Below are 23,846 nucleotides of genomic sequence, written 5' to 3' on the forward strand. Positions count from 1 at the left end.
GGTACCGGTACAGAGTCAATGTGGAGGCTATATACAGGGGGTACTGGTACAGAGTCAATGTGGAGGCTATATACAGGGTATTACGGTACAGAGTCAATGTGGAGGCTATATACAGGGTATTACGGTACAGAGTCAATGTGGAGGCTATATACAGGGAGTACTGGTACAGAGTCAATGTGGAGGCTATATACAGAGGGTAATGGTTCGTCGAGGTTATTGAGGTAATATGTACATGTAGTTAAGAGCTATTAAAGTGACTATGCATAGATAATAACAGAGACTGAGAGTACAGGAGGGGACTGAGCACGCACCCCTGAGGGACTCCCGTGTTGAGGATCAGCGTGGCGGATGTGTTGTTCCTACCCTTACCACCTGGGGGCGGCACGTCAGGAAGTCCAGGATCCAGTTGCAGAGGGAGGTGTTAAGTCCCAGGGTCCTTAGCTTAGTGATGGGCTTTGAGGGCATTATGGTGCTGAACACTGAGGTGAGGTCAATGAATAGCATTCTCACATAGGTGTTCCTTTGGTCCAGGTGGGAAAGGACAGTGGTGGAGTGCAATAGAGATTGCATCATCTGTGGATCTGTTGGGCGGTATGCTAATTGGAGTGGGTCTAGGGTTTCTGGGATAATGGTGTTGATGTGAGCCATGACCAGCCTTTCAAAGCACTTCATGGCTACAGACATGAGTGCTACGGGTCGGTATCATTTAGTCAGGTTACTTTAGTGTTCTTGGGCGCAGGGACTGATGCTCAGCCAAGTTTCTGAGAAATATAGGATATTACAGTTCTTCAGGTCTCGCTGATAGGATAGTCTCAATCGGAGCTCGTCCAGTTTGTTCTCCTGTGATTGTAAATTCGCCAGTAAAACAGAGGGTAGAGGTGGTTTATTTTCTCTCTCCTGTTAAGCCTTCGCTTCGTCGGGGTTCCCACACGTCAGCCTCTATATCGGCGTCTCTTTCTCTGTTGAGTGTCGGGGATTAGGGCCTGGTCCTGGATGAGCAGCACGTCAGCCTCTATATCGGCGTCTCTTTCTCTGTTGAGTGTCGGGGATTAGGGCCCTGGGTGAGCAGCACGTCAGCCTCTATATCGACGTCTCTAGCCTCTATATCGGCGTCTCTTTGGCTTCCAGTTGAAGCTCGCATCCGCTACAAGACCATGGTGCTTGCCTACGGAGCTGTGAGGGGAACGGCACCTCAGTACCTCCAGGCTCTGATCAGGCCCTACACCCAAACAAGGGCACTGCGTTCATCCACCTCTGGCCTGCTCGCCTCCCTACCACTGAGGAAGTACAGTTCCCGCTCAGCCCAGTCAAAACTGTACGCTGCTCTGGCCCCCCAATGGTGGAACAAACTCCCTCACGACGCCAGGACAGGAGTCAATCACCACCTTCCGGAGACACCTGAAACCCCACCTCTTTAAGGAATACCTAGGATAGGATAAGTAATCCTTCTCACCCCCCCCCCCCCTTTAAGATTTAGATGCACTATTGTAAAGTGACTGTTCCACTGGATGTCATAAGGTGAATGCACCAATTTGTAAGTCGCTCTGGATAAGAGCGTCTGCTAAATGACTTAAATGTAAATGTAATGTAAATGTCTTTCTCTGTTGAGTGTCGGGGATTAGGGCCCTGGGTGAGCAGCACGTCAGCCTCTATATCGGCGTCTCTTTCTCTGTTGAGTGTCGGGGATTAGGGCCCTGGGTGAGCAGCACGTCAGTCTCTATATCGGCGTCTCTTTCTCTGTTGAGTGTCGGGGATTAGGGCCTGGTCCTGGATGAGCAGTACGTCAGCCTCTATATCGGCGTCTCTTTCTCTGTTGAGTGTCGGGGATTAGGGCCCTGGGTGAGCAGCACGTCAGCCTCTATATCGGCGTCTCTTTCTCTGTTGAGTGTCGGGGATTAGGGCCTGGTCCTGGATGAGCAGTACGTCAGCCTCTATATCGGCGTCTCTTTCTCTGTTGAGTGTCGGGGATTAGGGCCCTGGGTGAGCAGCACGTCAGCCTCTATATCGGCGTCTCTTTCTCTGTTGAGTGTCGGGGATTAGGGCCCTGGGTGAGCAGCACGTCAGCCTCTATATCGGCGTCTCTTTCTCTGTTGAGTGTCGGGGATTAGGGCCCTGGGTGAGCAGCACGTCAGTCTCTATATCGGCGTCTCTTTCTCTGTTGAGTGTCGGGGATTAGGGCCCTGGGTGAGCAGCACGTCAGCCTCTATATCGGCGTCTCTTTCTCTGTTGAGTGTCGGGGATTAGGGCCCTGGGTGAGCAGCACGTCAGCCTCTATATCGGTGTCTCTTTCTCTGTTGAGTGTCGGGGATTAGGGCCCTGGGTGAGCAGCACGTCAGCCTCTATATCGGCGTCTCTTTCTCTGTTGAGTGTCGGGGATTAGGGCCCTGGGTGAGTAGCACGTCAGCCTCTATATCGGCGTCTCTTTCTCTGTTGAGTTTCGGGGATTAGGGCCCTGGGTGAGCAGCACGTCAGCCTCTATATCGGCGTCTCTTTCTCTGTTGAGTGTCGGGGATTAGGGCCCTGGGTGAGCAGCTCTCTTTCTCTGTTGAGTGTCGGGGATTAGGGCCCTGGGTGAGCAGCTCTCTTTCTCTGTTGAGTGTCGGGGATTAGGGCCCTGGGTGAGCAGCTCTCTTTCTCTGTTGAGTGTCGGGGATTAGGGCCCTGGGTGAGCAGCTCTCTTTCTCTGTTGAGTGTCGGGGATTAGGGCCCTGGGTGAGCAGCTCTCTTTCTCTGTTGAGTATTGGGGATTAGGGCCCTGGGTGAGCAGCTCTCTTTCTCTGTTGAGTGTCGGGGATTAGGGCCCTGGGTGAGCAGCTCTCTTTCTCTGTTGAGTGTCGGGGATTAGGGCCCTGGGTGAGCAGCACGTTCTGTGCCGCTGACTCATTGAAGTAGAAATCTGAATGAACGCTGTTCTGATGTCCAAAGGCTCTTTTTGGTCATGGGACACGTTGGGACACGTTGGGACACGTTGAGACACGTTGGGACACGATGGGACACAATGGGACACGATGGGACACGATGGGACACGTTGAGACACGTTGGGACACGATGGGACACGTTGAGACACGATGGGACACGATGGGACACGATGGGACACGTTGAGACACGTTGAGACACGTTGGGACACGATGGGACACGATGGGACACGTTGAGACACGTTGAGACACGTTGGAACACGATGGGACATGATGGGACACGTTGAGACACGTTGGGACACGATGGGACACGTTGAGACACGATGGGACACGATGGGACACGTTGAGACACGATGGGACACGTTGAGACACGATGGTACACGATGGGACACGATGGGACACGTTGAGACACGTTGGGACACGATGGGACACGATGGGACACGATGGGACACGTTGAGACACGTTGAGACACGATGGGACACGATGGGACACGATGGGACACGTTGAGACACTTTGGGACACGATGGGACACGATGGGACACGTTGAGACACGTTGGGACACGATGGGACACGTTGAGACACGATGGGACACGTTGAGACACGATGGGACACGATGGGACACGTTGAGACACGTTGGGACACGATGGGACACGATGTACAACAAAAAAAGTTAAGATCAGCGGAAAAACCCCTCGACAAATATCAGAATTGGTCAAGACCCGTAAAACGTCCACTATACATTCCAGTGTACTTTATACTCTGAGTGAGCATCTATAGTCTGAGTGAGCATCTATACTCTGAGTGAGCATCTATACTCTGAGTGAGCATCTATACTCTGAGTGAGCATCTATACTCTGAGTGAGCATCTATACTCCGAGTGAGCATCTATAGTCTGAGTGAGCATCTATACTCTGAGTGAGCATCTATACTCTGAGTGAGCATCTATACTCTGAGTGAGCATCTATACTCTGAGTGAGGATCTATACTCTGAGTGAGGATCTATACTCTGAGTGAGCATCTATACTCTGAGTGAGGATCTATAGTCTGAGTGAGCATCTATAGTCTGAGTGAGCATCTATAGTCTGAGTGAGCATCTATAGTCTGAGTGAGCATCTATAGTCTGAGTGAGCATCTATACTCTGAGTGAGCATCTATACTCCGAGTGAGCATCTATACTCCGAGTGAGCATCTATACTCTGAGTGAGCATCTATACTCTGAGTGAGCATCTATACTCTGAGTGAGCATCTATAGTCTGAGTGAGGATCTATAGTCTGAGTGAGCATCTATAGTCTGAGTGAGCATCTATACTCTGAGTGAGCATCTATAGTCTGAGTGAGCATCTATACTCTGAGTGAGCATCTATAGTCTGAGTGAGCATCTATAGTCTGAGTGAGCATCTATACTCTGAGTGAGCATCTATACTCTGAGTGAGCATCTATAGTCTGAGTGAGCATCTATAGTCTGAGTGAGCATCTATAGTCTGAGTGAGCATCTATAGTCTGAGTGAGCATCTATACTCTGAGTGAGCATCTTCTGATGTAAAATGTCAGTTCATTCACAGTCAAGTTTACTACAATCTTTCTTCCCTTCAAATAAAACGTAACACATGATCAAGATGAACACGGTGAGTGAGAAAACACCTAATGTTCGTCCAAAATGGCACCCTATTCCCTACATAGTGCACTACTTTTGACCGTGGCCCATAGGTCTCTGGTCAAAAGTAGTGCAATATATAGGGAATAGGGTGCCATTTCAGACACACCCCAATGATAAGTACACTGCAGCAGGTATTGACAGAACAGAGAACCAAACGGCTTCTGACTCCCAGCTGTAATTAACTGTGAGATGACACTAAAGGGGAAGTGGGGAGGTGGTGGTCATAAATCATCATTATAAACATCAGACAAAATACATTTCTGTGATTATACATGTGTGATTTACGACAGCAGCCTTCAGCTCCCTCTTCCTCGGTTCATGACCACATCAAAGACCTCTCTGTGCTGGGACTGGGAGCAGCTGTGGACATTACACAGGGTTTGTGTTGTGTTTGCTCTAGGGGTGCAGTCTCTGTTGTTGAGAGCAGAAAGACTCGACCGGTGTCATGTTCCACCATTACCCTCATAGACAGAGGTCTGAGGAGTCTTCATCCAGCTAAACTGGTTGAGATGATGTCATCCAACCAGCCATGGCCTCTGGGAAAGTTTATCAAGTCAAACTAGTCACTAGTCGTATTAAAATGACTTTAAATATTGGACTTTGTCCCAAATGGCACCCTACTCTGTTTTGTAGTGCACTACTTTTGATCATAGACCATACCTAGACAGGTACTCACCTTGTTGCCCACAGTGAAGTACTTCCATGCCCGTGCTTCATAGGTGATGATGTTCTGATACACTTGAAACTTCCCATCCACCCACTTGTAGATTCCAGAGCCCGGCTTGGTCTCGCGATTGGCTGTGGCAGCGAACAGTCCTTGGGAGGGGATGTGGAACACCTCGATGTCGAACGTCTCTGAGTTGGTGTAAAGGTCTTGGTAGTCTTCAACATAGTCCAGACGCTCTTTCTCTGTGCATTAGAGACTAGCGTTATTCAGTTGGTCGGTTGTCACTGATGCATCTAGGCTATAGAATAAGTGATTATTCCTGAACACAAGACAACATTTCGACCAGGAAGAGGTTACCCTAGTCCTGGATTACCAGAGCCAAACTACCAACCTCTGGTTCCACCAATCACCTCACCAAACATAGTTGGCTAAATTCTTCACACCTGGTCTCCCATTAAAATCCAAACCATGTCGATGCCTGTGGCACTGCAGAACCAGAGATGCTATGTTAAAACCTATTACTTCAGTCAGACACAAAAATCTCACCTTGCAGCAGAGGCATCCACAGCCGTCCATCGCACAGGAACAAGCCTTTCTTCAGTGTGTTAAACCACAGCTGGCCCTCCTCTGCCTTGGCACAGGGAGGCTGGGTCCCCGGGGTTATGAACACTTCTGCCTCTGTTACGGAGGAGAGAGAGCATTGAGTCCAATTTCATTTCAATTGAAGTAAATGGAATTTAATAGGATCCTGATGATTGTACATGTCTGGTGACTAGATGTATGGGGACACAACACTGACTAGATGTATGGGGACACAACACTGACTAGATGTATGGGGACACAACACTGACTAGATGTATGGGGACACAACACTGACTAGATGTATGGGGACACAACATTGACAGCTCCTAACCAATGAGATGTTTGACAGCTCCTAGCCAATGAGATGTTTGACAGCTCCTAGCCAATGAGATGTTTGACAGCTCCTAACCAATATTGAGATGTATAGACAGCTCCTAGCCAATGAGATGTATAGACAGCTCCTAACCTATATTGAGATGTATAGACAGCTCCTAACCAATGAGATGTATAGACAGCTCCTAGCCAATGAGATGTATAGACAGCTCCTAGCCAATGAGATGTATAGACAGCTCCTAACCAATGAGATGTATAGACAGCTCCTAGCCAATGAGATGTATAGACAGCTCCTAGCCAATGAGATGTATAGACAGCTCCTAGCCAATGAGATGTATAGACAGCTCCTAGCCAATGAGATGTATAGACAGCTCCTAACCAATGAGATGTATAGACAGCTCCTAGCCAATGAGATGTATAGACAGCTCCTAGCCAATGAGATGTATAGACAGCTCCTAACCAATGAGGTTATATATCTATTAATTCAAGTTTATCCAACCTGAGAGGTGTAAAAACATTGATTTAATTGACTAAGTAACAGTGGTAGACTGCTCCACACGGAGACATTACATGCATAAACAATGATGGACTATAAAAACACCATCAAGCCTGGAGTCTCATTTCCACAGTGGCCACGACTAAAACCTTGCTGCTGACTGTTTTACGTTGACGTCTTGATTTGCTAGCAACAGTTGAGCCGAGGAGCTTCCAAAATCAAAATCTACGCCCTTTCTCAAAGACGATTCATTGTTCTGCCAAGGCAGTGAGAGGTGCCAAAACCCACACTGAATCACTAATGATGAATGTTTGTCAGCAGTAAAACGATAAGTACGTATTCAATGACAGATGTCACACTCAGAGGACGACCAGACACATCAGTCAAGCTGTCTGAATGCAGTGTTTAACTTGGATCTCAGTATCAAATAGTGTGAAGCAAACCAATGAGATCTTCAATGCACAATTAGTGATGGATCCATGTAGTTTTGGATCTGATAGCTTCTAACTGACTATACCTGACTATACCTGTCTATACCTGTCTATACCTGTCTATACCTGACTACACCTGACTATACCTGACTATTATTATTATTATTTATTATTATTATACCTGACTATACCTGACTATACCTGACTATACCTGACTATACCTGTCTATACCTGACTACACCTGACTACACCTGACTATACCTGACTATACCTGTCTATACCTGTCTATACCTGTCTATAACTGACTATACCTGACTATACCTGACTATACCTGACTATACCTGTCTATAACTGACTATACCTGACTATACCTGTCTATACCTGTCTATACCTGTCTATACCTGACTACACCTGACTATACCTGACTATTATTATTATTATTTATTATTATTATACCTGACTATACCTGACTATACCTGACTATACCTGACTATACCTGTCTATACCTGACTACACCTGACTACACCTGACTATACCTGACTATACCTGTCTATACCTGTCTATACCTGTCTATAACTGACTATACCTGACTATACCTGACTATACCTGACTATACCTGACTATACCTGACTATACCTGTCTATACCTGACTACACCTGACTACACCTGACTATACCTGACTATACCTGTCTATACCTGTCTATACCTGACTATACCTGACTATACCTGTAGAGTAATGATCTGATAGTTATACCTGACTATACCTGTAGAGTAACGTTCTGATAGCTATACCTGACTATACCTGTAGAGCACATATGTCAGAGTCAAGGCCCGCGGGCCACATCCGGCCCGCGAGAAGGTTTTTTACGGCCCCTGGGATGATCTTGATTTATTATTAGAACCGGCCCGCAGACCGCAGCAAGCCGGCAGCCCGCAGATCTTTTACACGCACCAATACTACATTTCCCACAATGCAACGGTGACGCACCGAGCAGTAGGCTGCTTCATTTCAATATTTATTGGCACAGCAGTTGTCAGCATCACAGTAAAATTAACTTTCAGATACCCATCAAAAATGGCAAAACGGAAGGTGGACACTGAGAACCGGGGGTTTCAAACAAGGTGGGAGTCGGAGTATTTGTTCACGGAGGTAGCTGGAAAACCTGTGTGTCTTCTGTGTGGAGAAAGTGTGGCGGTACTGAAAGAGTATAATCTGAGACGACATTATGAAACGAAACACGCGGACAAAAACAAGAATATGGACATGGAACAAAGGCTACAAAAGGCAGAGGAATTAAAACGAGGCCTCAAATCTCGACAGGCTCTGTTCAAAAAGGCCAGGCTGCTGTCAAGGCCAGTTTTATTTTGGCAGAAGAGATCGCTAAATCAGCCCGGCCATTTACGGAGGGGGATTTCATCAAAAACTGCATGATTAAAGTTTGTCTGAAGTTTGCCCAGAAAAAAGGCAACTCTTTTTAAATGTGAGTCTGAGCAGAAACACCATTGCCGAGAGAGTAGACCAGTTGTCCATCAATCTAAAAGAGCAGCTTGTGAAAAAGGGAAAAGATTTCATTGCATATTCCTTGGCTGTGGATGAGAGCACCGACATTTCTGACATTGCCCAGTTGTCAATTTTCATCCGCGGAGTGGACTCCAGCCTAAGCGTGACAGAGGAGTTTTTGGCTTTACGTCCTATGCATGGCACAACTACGGGGCATGATTTGTATGAAGAGGTGTCAAGATGTGTAAATGAGATGGAGCTGCCTTGGGAAAAACTCGTGGGTTTGACAACCGACGGAGCACCTGCGACTATATGTGTGGACACAGGAGCGGACTGGTGGCGAAGATACGGGAAAAGATGCAAGAGGAAAACGCGACAGGTGAGCTGACAGCTTATCATTGTATCATACACCAGGAAGCGTTGTGCGGTAAAGCCTTGAAAATGGAGCATGTAATGAGCATCATCACGCGCACAGTTAACTTTATCAGAGCCAAAGGTTTGAATCACCGCCAGTTCAAGGCATTTCTGACGGAGTTAGAAACGGAGCATGGTGATTTGCCTTATCACACAGAGGTGCGATGGCTAAGCCAGGGAAAGGTGCTTCAAAGATGTTTGAGCTTCGTGAGGAGATTTGTCTGTTCTTGGACAGCAAAGGGAAAGACACAACACAACTCCGAGACGAAATGTTTCTGTGTGAAATGGCTTTTCTGTGTGACATTACGAGTCATCTGAATGCAATGAACTTGCAGCTGCAGGGTCGGGATCGTGTCATCTCTGATATGTACAGTACAGTGAAGGCATTTAAAACCAAACTGACTCTGTGGGAGACGCAGATGCCTGAAAGAAAATTTGAGCCACTTTCCCAGCTGCCAGACCATGAAAGAGAAGTTATACCTGACTCTACCAGTGCTTCCCGAGCGCACAGTTGGCTGATAAAATAGGTATGCTTGCCGCTGACTTTCGACGCCGATTTGCTGACTTTGAAGCACAAAAAAGCAGGTTGGAACTGCTCTGGTAACCCATTTGCTGTTGACGTGGAAAGCTCACCACCAAACCTCCAAATGGAGTTGATTGACCTCCAATGCAATGATGCACTGAGGGCAAAATATGCGGCAGTGGGTGCTGCGGAGTTACCTGCCTATTCCTCCCGACACAATGCCCCAGCTGCGCATCCAGGCTGCTCAAACGTTGTCTATGTTTGGCAGCACATACCTGTGTGAACAACTGTTTTCTTTGATGAACTTGAACAAAACATCACACAGAAGTCGACTTACTGCTGAACACCTCCACTCAATTCTGAGGATTTCCTCAGCTCAGAGCCTTACCCCGAACATTGATGAACTTGTGGAAAAGATGGGACACCACCAAGTATCACCCTCAACCTCAAACAAGTGAACATTACTGTGCAATCACATATTTAGAGTTTTTACTCAGTTCAAGTTTAAAAGTTAAAGTTTAATATTTGTTTTCACTGCATGTTACTTCTCCTTAAACAAAGTGTTGTTTTTGATTAATAGATTTTTGCACTTTATTTTATTGTATTTCAATCCAATTATATTTTAAAAATATTTCAGTTGAGTGGATGATAGAAAATTGCTATTATTGTTTTTTTCTTTGAAGTAAATTTAGCCCACTTTTGCTAAAATAGAAAATATAGGCTACTGATGGTGCCTTGAATACCGGTTTCTTTCATTTAATGTTCATGTTATGGGGATTTTTATATAAAGGAAATTTGTCTTTTGTGTCTGTAGAAAATTAAAGATTACTGACAGAGCCATAAGAAAATATTGCTTTATTTATCTGATCATATTGGAATATATTTGTTAGGTTTTCAGTAGGTTCAATTAGGTTCACTAGACTATATGCGTCATTTAAAAAATTTTCAATGAACATTCGAACAGTCCGGCCCTCGGCTTGTAGCTAAATTTTTTATTTGGCCCTCCGTCCATTTGACTTTGACACCCCTGCTGTAGAGTAACGTTCTGATAGCTATACCTGACTATACCTGTAGAGTAACGTTCTGATAGCTATACCTGACTGTACCTGTAGAGTAACGTTCTGATAGTCTTCATTCTGTTAAGCCTGCACAATGCCTGGGTCCCAAACGACACAATATTCAATAAATAGTGACCTACTTTTTTTTTTTACCAAAGCCCACAGTGCATTCCTAAAGTATTCAGACCCTTTGACACCCCCCCCCCCCAAAGAAAATTACGTTACAGCCTTATTTCCTACACACAAAACCCCACAATGACAAAGTGAAAACAGATTTTTAGAAATGTTTGGAAATGTATAAAATGAAAAACAGAAATAACTTATTTACATAGGTATTCAGACCCTTTGCTATGAGACTTGAAATTGAGCTCAGGTGCATCCTGTTTCCATTGATCATCCTTGAGATGTTTCTACATCTTGATTGGAGTCCACCTGTGGTACATTCAATTGATTGAACATGATTTGGAAAGGCACACACCTGTTTATATAAGGTCCCACAGTTGACAATGCATGTCAGACCAAAAACCAAGCCATGAGGTCGAAGGGAATTGTTCGTAGAGCTCTGAGACAGGATTGTGTCGACATTTCTGCAGCATTGAAGGTCACAGCGACCTCAGTGACATAGACTGGGAGACTAGTCAGGATCGAGGGAAAGATAAACGGAGCAGAGTACAGAGAGATCCTTGATGGAAACAGAGCGCTCAGGACCTCGGACGGTGAACCTTCTCCCCAATCTAACAGGACAATGACCTTAAGCACACAGCCAAGACAAGTGGAATCGGGACAAGTCTCTGAATGTCCTTGAGTGGCTCAGCCAGAGCCTGGACTTGAACCCGATTGAACATCTCTGGAGAGACCTGAAAATAGCTGTGCAGCGACGCTCCTCATCCAACCTGACAGAGCTTGAGAGGATCTGCAGAGGAGAGGGAAACTCCCCAAATACAGGTGTGCCAAGCTTGTAGCGTCATACCCAAGAAGACTCGAGGCTGTAATCTCTGCCAAAGGTGCTTCAACAAAAGTACTGAGTAAAGGGTCTGAATACTTATGTAAATGTCATATTTCAGTTTTTATTTTGAATAATTTTGCTAAAATGCTTTTTTTTAAATGTTGCTATGTCATGATGAAGTATTGTGATGTCATTATGGGGTATTGTGATGTCATGATGAAGTATTGTGATGTCATTATGGGGTATTGTGATGTCATTATGGGGTATTGTGATGTCATTATGGGGTATTGTGATGTCATGATGAAGTATTGTGATGTCATTATGGGGTATTGTGATGTCATTATGGGGTATTGTGATGTCATTATGGGGTATTGTGATGTCATTATGGGGTATTGTGATGTCATTATGGGGTATTGTGATGTCATTATGGGGTATTGTGTGTAGATTGATGAGGGGGGGGGCATTTAATGCATTTTAGAATAAGGCTGTAACGTAACAGAATGTGGAAAAAGTCAAGGGGTCTGAATACTTTCCGAATGCCCTGTATCTATGGAATGGGTCATTTGATGTCCATGTCCCCATGTCTATCAGGAGAACGGCAGTATACACAACAAGCCGGTCCCTTCACTGTAGTATATCATCTCTACTCACTGCAATGATACAGAGGATAGAGGGTAGTATATCATCTCTACTCACTGCAATGATACAGAGGATAGAGGGTAGTATATCATCTCTACTCACTGCAATGATACAGAGGATAGAGGGTAGTATATCATCTCTACTCACCATAATGATACAGAGGATAGAGGGTAGTATATCATCTCTACTCACCATAATGATACTGAGGATAGAGGGTAGTGTATCATCTCTACTCACCGTAAGGATACAGGGGGACTATGTCGTTCCCAGTGGGTGTGATGGGCATGGTGAGCAGGGCCTGAGGGACAGAGAGGACTGCCAGTCTGGGGTTTGAAGAGGGACAAACTCGGGAGGTAGCATCTGACCCAGGCAACAGAACCAGCTGTCGCAGCAGACCCTGAGAAAGAGAGAGAGTTAGTAACAGACCACGTGTAGCATACCCTATTATAGAGAGAGCCGTTAGTTATGGGTAATGTTCCCTGCCGAGGTCAGAATACGAGTAGAGAGAAAAGTACATGAAAAAAAAGGAATGATCTCAGGTTGGAATCCAACAGACTCTGGGGACCAGACTTAAAGCATGCAGGAGGACAACGAAGAGAGACTCTGGGGACCAGACTTAAAGCATGCAGGAGGACAACGAAGAGAGACTCTGGGGACCAGACTTAAAGCATGCAGGAGGACAACGAAGAGAGACTCTGGGGACCAGACTTAAAGCATGCAGGAGGACAACGAAGAGAGACTCTGGGGACCAGACTTAAAGCATGCAGGAGGACAACGAAGAGAGACTCTGGGGACCAGACTTAAAGCATGCAGGAGGACAACGAAGAGAGACTCTGGGGACCAGACTTAAAGCATGCAGGAGGACAACGAAGAGAGACTCTGGGGACCAGACTTAAAGCATGCAGGAGGACAACGAAGAGAGACTCTGGGGACCAGACTTAAAGCATGCAGGAGGACAACGAAGAGAGACTCTGGGGACCAGACTTAAAGCATGCAGGAGGACAACGCAGAGAGACTCTGGGGACCAGACTTAAAGCATGCAGGAGGACAACGAAGAGAGACTCTGGGGACCAGACTTAAAGCATGCAGGAGGACAACGAAGAGAGACTCTGGGGACCAGACTTAAAGCATGCAGGAGGACAACGAAGAGAGACTCTGGGGACCAGACTTAAAGCATGCAGGAGGACAACGCAGAGAGACTCTGGGGACCAGACTTAAAGCATGCAGGAGGACAACGCAGAGAGACTCTGGGGACCAGACTTAAAGCATGCAGGAGGACAACGAAGAGAGACTCTGGGGACCAGACTTAAAGCATGCAGGAGGACAACGAAGAGAGACTCTTTTGGACCAGACTTAAAGCATGCAGGAGGACAACGAAGAGAGACTCTGGGGACCAGACTTAAAGCATGCAGGAGGACAACGAAGAGAGACTCTGGGGACCAGATTTAAAGCATGCAGGAGGACAACGAAGAGAGACTCTGGGGACCAGACTTAAAGCATGCAGGAGGACAACGAAGAGAGACTCTGGGGACCAGACTTAAAGCATGCAGGAGGACAACGAAGAGAGAAACTCACAGAGAACAGTCCTTTCCACCGCCTCCTGCTGCCGACGTAGAACCTGGAGTGGGCAGTGCAGAGATCACTGGGGAAAGGCTTCTCATAGACCCTGGGGGGAGAACAGAAAACAAGGGTGTCGTAGTGTGTGTGTGTGTGTGTGTGTGTGTGTGTGTGTGTGTGTGTGTGTGTGTGTGTGTAGGTGTGTGTGTGCGTGTGTGTGTGTGTGTGTGTGTTTGTGCGTGCGTGCGTGCGTGCGTGACTCACAGCTCCAGGGCCATACCACAGTCCACTCTGAGTGTAGCATAGCGCCCGGTGACGGCCACCACCACTGTGTGCCAGTGGTTGTCCGCCAGCCGCACCGCCCTAAACGTGATCCGTTTCTTGCCTGTCGGGCCCTGGAACAAAAAGTGGAGCCTCTCCTGAGAGACAAGTAGACCAATCAGCAGCCGGTCTGACTCCTCCTCCACCAACGAGAAGATGTACTCGTTCCTCTGGAGGACAGGAGACAGGACATACAGTATGAAGGAGAGACACAAACAACAGGACAGGTCCATCCAGGACACACTGAGGGACAGACACTGACCAACATGACATCTAGGACACACTGAGGGACAGACACTGACCAACAGGACACCCAGGACACACTGAGGGACAGACACTGACCAACAGGACACCCAGGACACACTGAGGGACAGACACTGAGGAGAGACACTGACCAACAGGTCCATCCAGGACACACTGAGGGACAGACACTGACCAACAGGACATCCAGGACACACTGAGGGACAGACACTGACCAACAGGACATACAGGACACACTGAGGGACAGACACTGACCAACAGGACATCCAGGACACACTGAGGGACAGACACTGACCAACAGGACACCCAGGACACACTGAGGGACAGACACTGACCAACAGGACACCCAGGACACACTGAGGGACAGATACTGACCAACAGGACACCCAGGACACACTGAGGGACAGACAGATCTTTCATTTTCAAACTTAAGGATGTAGGATCTTAAATTGACCACTCTTTTGTTGCTGAGAATTGTCCAGCACAGAAGGAAATGCGAACGTGTAGTGTATTAGAGGTTTAAAAAGGCTTTAAAGTTTGTCAATGTTATAATGTCAGACTTCACATTTGTCTGATTTGACACACTACTGAAAAACGTATCAACCCCTACAAAACGATATCCATTAATTATAATCCACATAATCATTCATATGTCCTGCTGCTGCAGAGTGTATATTAAAACTATTTTAGAACTATATTAGAACTGGTTTCTGGCGTCGTGGTTTCTGTCGTCATGTTGTCTTCCTCACCTTGTTGGCAAGGCGTGGGATCTTGAGCGTGACCACGAAGGAGAACTCAGAAGGGAAGTGGTCACAGTTGGTGAAGAGCTGCGAAGCGGGGAAGCTGAGGGCCTCCTGAGAGCCGGCTAGCTGCAGGCCCCGGGCCCCCCTGGACTGGACCATGTGCACTTCAGGCAGGGGGGGCTCCCCGCCAGGTGGTAAGACCCGCGACAGGAAGTCCAAAGGTAACAGATCTAAAAGGGAGGGAGGGAGGGAGGAGGGGAGGGTGGTAGGGAGGAAGGAAAGATACAGGTTAGATATAGATTGTTATCTCTAAAGAGATACAGGTTAGATATAGATTGTATAAGCCCATAAAGAGATGGGATAGACAGGGGCAAATCAGAGAATCTACGAAGATAATCTACCAACACAAACACTCATGTGAGAGATAAGGAAGAGAGACAAACTTTGGTTTTAAATAAGTGTGTTGAAGTGACCGCAATGATATAGCCCAGAGTATTGTTTATGGGGAGAGGAGCCAGGGTTCAAGTTTTGTTTTACCTCAGTGAGCCAAGGGAGGAATCATTCAAGAGAAAGAGAGAGAGAGAGAGAGAGAGAGAGAGAGAGAGAGAGAGAGAGAGAGAGAGAGAGAGAGAGAGAGAGAGAGAGAGAGAGAGAGAGAGAGAGAGAAACAGAGAGAGAAATAGAGAGAGAGTGAGAGAGGGAAACAGAGAGAGAGAAAAAGAGAGAGAGAAACAAAGAGAGAAATAGAGAGAGAAACAAAGAGAGAAATAGAGAGAGAAACAAAGAGAGAAATAGAGAGAGAGACAAAGAGAGAAATAGAGAGAGAGAAACAAAGAGAGAAATAGAGAGAGAGACAAAGAGAGAAATAGAGAGAGAAAGAGAGTGAAAGAGAGAGAGAGAAGGAGAGTGAAAGAGTACACAATGGATCAGATTTCAAAGAGAAAGAAACTAAACACAACAGATATTTTTGAGAAGCCAGACAACCATGTCAAAATAATTCAGCTCTTTTTAAAGCTCCACAACCTCCCCATTCTGTCCTGAATACCTACACAGTATATATAACACTTAAAAAAGATCCACATTCTGCTTTCATCTGAGGCTCATACTTGAGTGTTAACGTGTATTCTATGTAAAGGCATTGACAAAGACAGAGGACATCTGTGACAGACCTCACTGTGAGTTCTGCATCTCTACAGGAGTTCCTCAAAATAACATGTAATGTCTCATTCAGAATGTTAACCAGCTGGAGGAGTATCTATCAATACCAGCTGGAGGAGTATCTATCAATACCAACTAGAGGAGTATCCATCAATACCAGCTGGAGGAGTATCTATCATTACCAGCTAGAGGAGTATTTTACTGTCTCATTACCAGCTAGAGGAGTATCTATCATTACCAACTAGAGGAGTATCTCTCATTACCAGCTAGAGGAGTATCTATCAATACCAGCTAGAGGAGTATCTCTCATTACCAGCTAGAGGAGTATCTATCAATACCAGCTAGAGGAGAATCTATCAATACCAGCTAGAGGAGTATCTATCAATACCAGCTACAGGAGTATCTATCAATACCAGCTGGAGGAGTATCTATCAATACCAGCTGGAGGAGTATCTATCAATACCAGCTGGAGGAGTATCTATCAATACCAGCTGGAGGAGTATCTATCAATACCAGCTGGAGGAGTATCTATCATTACCAACTAGAGGAGTATTTTACTGTCTCATTACCAGCTAGAGGAGTATCTATCATTACCAACTAGAGGAGTATCTATCATTACCAGCTAGAGGAGTATCTATCAATACCAACTAGAGGAGTATCTATCATTACCAACTAGAGGAGTATCTATCATTAACAACTAGAGGAGTATCTATCATTACCAGCTAGAGGAGTATCTATCAATACCAGCTAGAGGAGTATCTATCATTACCAGCTAGAGGAGTATCTATCATTACCAACTAGAGGAGTATCTATCAATACCAGCTAGAGGAGTATCTATCAACACCAGCTAGAGGAGTATCTATCATTGCCAGCTAGAGGAGTATCTATCAATACCAACTAGAGGAGTATCTATCATTACCAACTAGAGGAGTATCTATCAATACCAGCTGGAGGAGTATCTATCAATACCAGCTAGAGGAGTATCTATCATTACCAGCTAGAGGAGTATCTATCAATACCAACTAGAGGAGTATCTATCAATACCAGCTAGAGGAGTATCTATCAATACCAGCTAGAGGAGTATCTATCATTGCCAGCTAGAGGAGTATCTATCAATACCAGCTAGAGGAGTATCTATCAATACCAACTAGAGGAGTATCTATCATTACCAACTAGAGGAGTATCTATCAATACCAGCTAGAGGAGTATCTATCATTACCAGCTAGAGGCGTATCTATCAATACCAGCTAGAGGAGTATCTATCAATACCAACTAGAGGAGTATCTATCATTACCAGCTGGAGGAGTATCTATCATTACCAGCTAGAGGAGTATCTATCATTACCAACTAGAGGAGTATTTTACTGTCTCATTACCAACTAGATGAGTATCTATCAATACCAACTAGAGGAGTATTTTACTGTCTCACCTGTAAAGCCTCTGCTGGAGAACAGAATGGCTCGGAGCTATGAATATCCCAGTGTGCGTGCAGTATGAGCAGTGGGAACTAAGTGAGAATCCCCTCCCTGGCGAGGTATGATGTCAGTCCTCTAAACGCCACAATGAACCCTCATCACATTTCAGTCTGCACCATAGAGATAAAACAACTATATCTATCGCTCTCTACAGTACAGACTGACAGTACAGACACACTGACAGCACAGACACACTGACAGTACAGACACACTGACAGCACAGACACACTGACAGTACAGACACACTGACAGTACAGACACACTGACAGCACAGACACACTGACAGACACACTGACAGTACAGACACACTGACAGTACAGACACACTGACAGCACAGACACACTGACAGTACAGACACACTGACAGTACAGACTGACAGCACAGACACACTGACAGTACAGACACACTGACAGTACAGACACACTGACAGCACAGACACACAGACAGCACAGACACACTGACAGTACAGACTGACAGCACAGACACACTGACAGTACAGACACACTGACAGCACAGACACACAGACAGCACAGACACACTGACAGTACAGACTGACAGCACAGACACACTGACAGTACAGACACACTGACAGCACAGTCTGACAGTACAGACACACTGACAGTACAGACTGACAGCACAGACACACTGACAGTACAGACACACTGACAGCACAGTCTGACAGTACAGACACACTGACAGTACAGACACACTGACAGCACAGACACACAGACAGCACAGACACACAGACAGCACAGACACACAGACAGCACAGACACACTGACAGTACAGACACACTGACAGCACAGACACACTGACAGCACAGACACACTGACAGCACAGTCTGACAGGACAGACACACTGACAGCACAGACTGACTGACAGCACAGACAGACTGACAGCACAGACAGACTGACAGCACAGACACACTGACAGTACAGACACACTGACAGTACAGACACACTAACAGCACAGACTGACAGTACAGACACACTGTCAGTACAGACACACTGACAGTACAGACACACTGACAGTACAGACACACTGACAGCACAGACTGACAGTACAGACACACTGACAGCACAGTCTGACAGTACAGACACACTGACAGTACAGACACACTGACAGCACAGTCTGACAGTACAGACACACTGACAGCACAGCCACACTGACAGTACAGACACACTGATAGTACAGACACACTGACAGCACAGACTGACAGTACAGACACACTGACAGTACAGACACACTGACAGCACAGACTGACAGTACAGACACACTGACAGCACAGACTGACAGTACAGACACACTGACAGCACAGACTGACAGTACAGACACACTGACAGCACAGACTGAGAAATTATCAGACAACCGGATACGCGTCTATCCCCTAGGAACTAACTCTCAAAATTAACTCCCCCCGTTCATGACAGCGATTCGCTCCTACAGACAGTGAGACGTTAGAACGGTAAAAAACGTTTTCAGTTTAGTATGATCTCCTCGGTGCCAGTTCCAGTATCTCAGAAACGTCCGGCCTCCTGGGGGCTTTTCACGCACGACGGTGTATTTTGTTTTCCCGAGAACGGTGCGACAAACCACAAACATCCAGTCAACGGCATTCCTGTGGGTGAAAACAGCTCGTTGATGAGAGGTCCAAGGAGAGAATAGCAACAATTGTGCAAAACTACAAACAGGCAAAATACCGGCGCAGTACAACAGTGGTGTGCAGAACGATATCTCGGGAACGACACAACTCGACAGTCCTCGTCACGGATGGGCTATTGCATCAGACGACCACACCGGGTTCAACTCCTCTCAGCAGAAAAACAAGAAGAAGAGGCTCCAGTGGACATCACCAACACTGGACAACTGATAGAATGGAAAACACATGGCCTGGTCTGACGAATCCCGGTTCCTGTTGCATCATGCTGATGGCAGAGGCAGGATTTGGCGTCACTGGAATGATGTCAGCTGGTTTGGCTTTACTGGAATGATGTCAGCTGGTTTGGCGTCACTGGAACGATGTCAGCTGGTTTGGCTTCACTGGAATGATGTCAGCTGGTTTGGCTTCACTGGAACGATGTCAGCTGGTTTGGCTTCACTGGAATGATGTCAGCTGGTTTGGCTTCACTGGAACGATGTCAGCTGGTTTGGCTTCACTGGAATGATGTCAGCTGGTTTGGCTTCACTGGAATGATGTCAGCTGGTTTGGCTTCACTGGAATGATGTCAGCTGGTTTGGCGTCACTGGAATGATGTCAGCTGGTTTGACTTCACTAGAATGATGTCAGCTGGTTTGGCTTCACTGCCCCGTTGAAAACATGTCATGTAAATCCTAGTGTACCGTTTCTATCATCCATTTCCTTGTTTATGTATAGAATTTTCTATTACTGTATGTCATGGCCCCGTTCTGCCTGGTGTCAACGGTACAGGCTGGTTTTCCTGGCACACGTTAGGTCCCTTGATACCAATTGAGGAACGTGTGAACTCCACACCTTGTAAAATCCGAATAAACTTTGCCATGGAGTGTATGACATGAGCAAAGCATAGTGTTTTAACAGAAAATGTTTAAACTGAAAGGTAAATCTTCAAATCGATATCATTGTTATTGTAAATTACCGGCGCCCAATGTCAAGGGTAGCAACCAGAAGAAAGGACAGGATGGTTACCGCGACGATAGATAGCAGTACCTGGCTGACAATCTAAGCAGAGCCACGTGATCTCAGAGGAAGCTTTATGGGGAGGTGGGAGCCTGATTATATTGAGCATCCAGCAACTATGCAGTACCCTGTTCACCATAACCCAGACACACTATAGGCTTGTCTATGCTGAGTTATCTTACAAACCTTAAAGCTGTGGTCTGTGGGCTACTGACTGAGGAGATCCTGGTGATAAGAAACACTGCAGGGCTTTCTGTTTCCTGTCATGATCTTCACATAACTGGAGAATTTACCAGTAGCATTGTTACACCAGTAGCATTGTTACACCAGTAGCATTGTTACACCAGTAGCATTGTTACACCAGTAGCATTGTTACACCAGTAGCATTGTTACACCAGTAGCATTGTTACACCAGTAGCCAACTGTCATTAAATCAACTCTTATCTTAAGTGATACAGTTCTATCTCAACTTGTCTTTAAAGCTTCCGGTTGGAGCGAGTGGTCGCATCTGCACGTCGCTCCAACGGGTAGTATAACTTTTTCATTATATTTCATTATATCACAACGGTTTGATTTGTCTTATCTTAGCAATTTCTTCTCAGCTAGCTACATAGCCGTCTTTGTATCAAAAGATAATTGCGTAATTATCGTATTTCGCCGTCCTAACGTAGTCTTCACTAGTCTTCACTAGCCAGCTAACGTCCACTGATTAGCTGCACTGGAGAAACTGTTACACTCAACTGAACGACTTGATTAGTTTAGTGTCAGCTAGCTACATAGCTGTCTTTGCTGTCTTCGTATCATCGTATCATCGTATCCAAGATAATTGTGTTGTTTAGGTTTAGAGTGTGTAGTCTTAGAGTGATTATCTTAATTTACCGAGGTTAGCTAGCCAGCTATTTGTCGTCCTTAACGTAGGTGACTCTGCTAGCTAGCCAACTCTGCTAGCTAGCCAACAGCTAGCCAACGCTAGCCAACGTCTTCTGTATAGAACTCAACTACCCGGTCGCATTCACAGGTTGTATCACATTTTCACTTCATTTTCATTACAGTACAACGGTTTGATTTGTTTGATCGTAGCTAGCTACTTAGCTAGCTATCAAAGATAATTGTGTAGTCTAGAGCGATTTTCTAGGTTCGCTAGCCATCTATTGTCGTTCTTTTAACGCAACGTAACGTAAACAACACTGCTAGCTAGCCTGCTAGCCCCCGAATAGCAACACTGCAGAAACTATTACACTCAACGGAACGACTTGATTAGTGTAGTGTCAACAACGCACCCACTGCCAGCTGGCCTACTTCAGCAGTACTGTATCATTTTAATCATTTTAGTCAATAAGATTCTTGCTACGTAGCTTAACTTTCTGAACATTCGAGACGTGTAGTCCACTTGTCATTCCAATCTCCTTTGCATTAGCGTAGCCTCTTCTGTAGCCTGTCAACTATGTGTCGGTTTATCCCTGTTCTCTCCTCTCTGCACAGACCATACAAACGCTCCTCACCGCGTGGCCGCGGCCACCCTACTCTGGTGGTCCCAGCGCGCACGACCCACGTGGAGTTCCAGGTCTCCGGTAGCCTCTGGAACTGCCAATCTGCGGTCAACAAGGCAGAGTTCATCTCAGCCCATGCCTCCCTCCAGTCCCTCGACTTCTTGGCCCTGACGGAAACATGGATCACCACAGACAACACTGCTACTCCTACTGCTCTCTCTTCGTCCGCCCACGTGTTCTCGCACACCCCGAGAGCGTCTGGTCAGCGGGGTGGTGGCACCGGGATCCTCATCTCTCCCAAGTGGTCATTCTCTCTTTCTCCCCTTACCCATCTGTCTATCGCCTCCTTTGAATTCCATGCTGTCACAGTCACTAGCCCTTTCAAGCTTAACATCCTTATCATTTATCGCCCTCCAGGTTCCCTCGGAGAGTTCATCAATGAGCTTGATGCCTTGATAAGCTCCTTTCCTGAGGACGGCTCACCTCTCACAGTTCTGGGCGACTTTAACCTCCCCACGTCTACCTTTGACTCTTTCCTCTCTGCCTCCTTCTTTCCACTCCTCTCCTCTTTTGACCTCACCCTCTCACCTTCCCCCTACTCACAAGGCAGGCAATACGCTCGACCTCATCTTTACTAGATGCTGTTCTTCCACTAACCTCATTGCAACTCCCCTCCAAGTCTCCGACCACTGCCTTGTATCCTTTTCCCTCTCGCTCTCATCCAACACCTCCCACACTGCCCCTACTCGGATGGTATCGCGCCGTCCCAACCTTCGCTCTCTCTCCCCCGCTACTCTCTCCTCTTCCATCCTATCATCTCTTCCCTCCGCTCAAACCTTCTCCCACCTATCTCCTGATTCTGCCTCCTCAACCCTCCTCTCCTCCCTCTCTGCATCCCTTGACTCTCTATGTCCCCTATCCTCCAGGCCGGCTCGGTCCTCCCCCCTCCCGCTCCGTGGCTCGATGACTCATTGCGAGCTCACAGAACAGGGCTCCGGGCAGCCGAGCGGAAATGGAGGAAAACTCGCCTCCCTGCGGACCTGGCATCCTTTCACTCCCTCCTCTCTACATTTTCCTCCTCTGTCTCTGCTGCTAAAGCCACTTTCTACCACGCTAAATTCCAAGCTTCTGCCTCTAACCCTAGGAAGCTCTTTGCCACCTTCTCCTCCCTCCTGAATCCTCCGCCCCCTCCCCCCTCCTCCCTCTCTGCAGATGACTTCGTCAACCATTTTGAAAAGAAGGTCGACGACATCCGATCCTCGTTTGCTAAGTCAAACGACACCGCTGGTTCTGCTCACACTGCCCTACCCTATGCTCTGACCTCTTTCTCCCCTCTCTCTCCAGATGAAATCTCGCGTCTTGTGACGGCCGGCCGCCCAACAACCTGCCCGCTTGACCCTATCCCCTCCTCTCTTCTCCAGACCATTTCCGGAGACCTTCTCCCTTACCTCACCTCGCTCATCAACTCATCCCTGACCGTTGGCTACGTCCCTTCCGTCTTCAAGAGAGCGAGAGTTGCACCCCTTCTGAAAAACCTACACTCGATCCCTCCGATGTCAACAATTACAGACCAGTATCCCTTCTTTCTTTTCTCTCCAAAACTCTTGAACGTGCCGTCCTTGGCCAGCTCTCCCGCTATCTCTCTCTGAATGACCTTCTTGATCCAAATCAGTCAGGTTTCAAGACTAGTCATTCAACTGAGACTGCTCTCCTCTGTATCACGGAGGCGCTCCGCACTGCTAAAGCTAACTCTCTCTCCTCTGCTCTCATCCTTCTAGATCTATCGGCTGCCTTCGATACTGTGAACCATCAGATCCTCCTCTCCACCCTCTCCGAGTTGGGCATCTCTCGGCGCGGCCCACGCTTGGATTGCGTCCTACCTGACAGGTCGCTCCTACCAGGTGGCGTGGCGAGAATCTGTCTCCTCACCACGCGCTCTCACCACTGGTGTCCCCCAGGGCTCTGTTCTTGGCCCTCTCCTATTCTCGCTATACACCAAGTCACTTGGCTCTGTCATAACCTCA

General features: G+C 46.8%; 1 protein-coding gene across 1 annotated transcript in view; it reads right to left on the bottom strand.

Moving 5' to 3' along the window:
* The window catches only part of LOC124031367 (thrombospondin-type laminin G domain and EAR repeat-containing protein-like), a 40,643-nt gene extending 25,440 nt beyond the window's left edge, over nucleotides 1-15,203 (bottom strand). Inside the window, exons 1-6 of the mRNA XM_046342504.1 lie at nucleotides 15,051-15,203; nucleotides 13,984-14,210; nucleotides 13,738-13,828; nucleotides 12,400-12,559; nucleotides 5,786-5,917; nucleotides 5,249-5,481 (exon numbers count right to left, since the gene is read on the bottom strand). Of these exons, the coding sequence (XP_046198460.1) occupies nucleotides 5,249-5,481; nucleotides 5,786-5,917; nucleotides 12,400-12,559; nucleotides 13,738-13,828; nucleotides 13,984-14,210; nucleotides 15,051-15,203 (996 nt within the window). The remainder of the gene's footprint in view (nucleotides 1-5,248; nucleotides 5,482-5,785; nucleotides 5,918-12,399; nucleotides 12,560-13,737; nucleotides 13,829-13,983; nucleotides 14,211-15,050) is intronic.
* Nucleotides 15,204-23,846: the final 8,643 nt, after the last annotated feature.

This window comes from Oncorhynchus gorbuscha, linkage group LG01 (genome assembly GCF_021184085.1).
Source record: "Oncorhynchus gorbuscha isolate QuinsamMale2020 ecotype Even-year linkage group LG01, OgorEven_v1.0, whole genome shotgun sequence".
NCBI classification, from domain to species: Eukaryota; Metazoa; Chordata; class Actinopteri; order Salmoniformes; family Salmonidae; genus Oncorhynchus; species Oncorhynchus gorbuscha.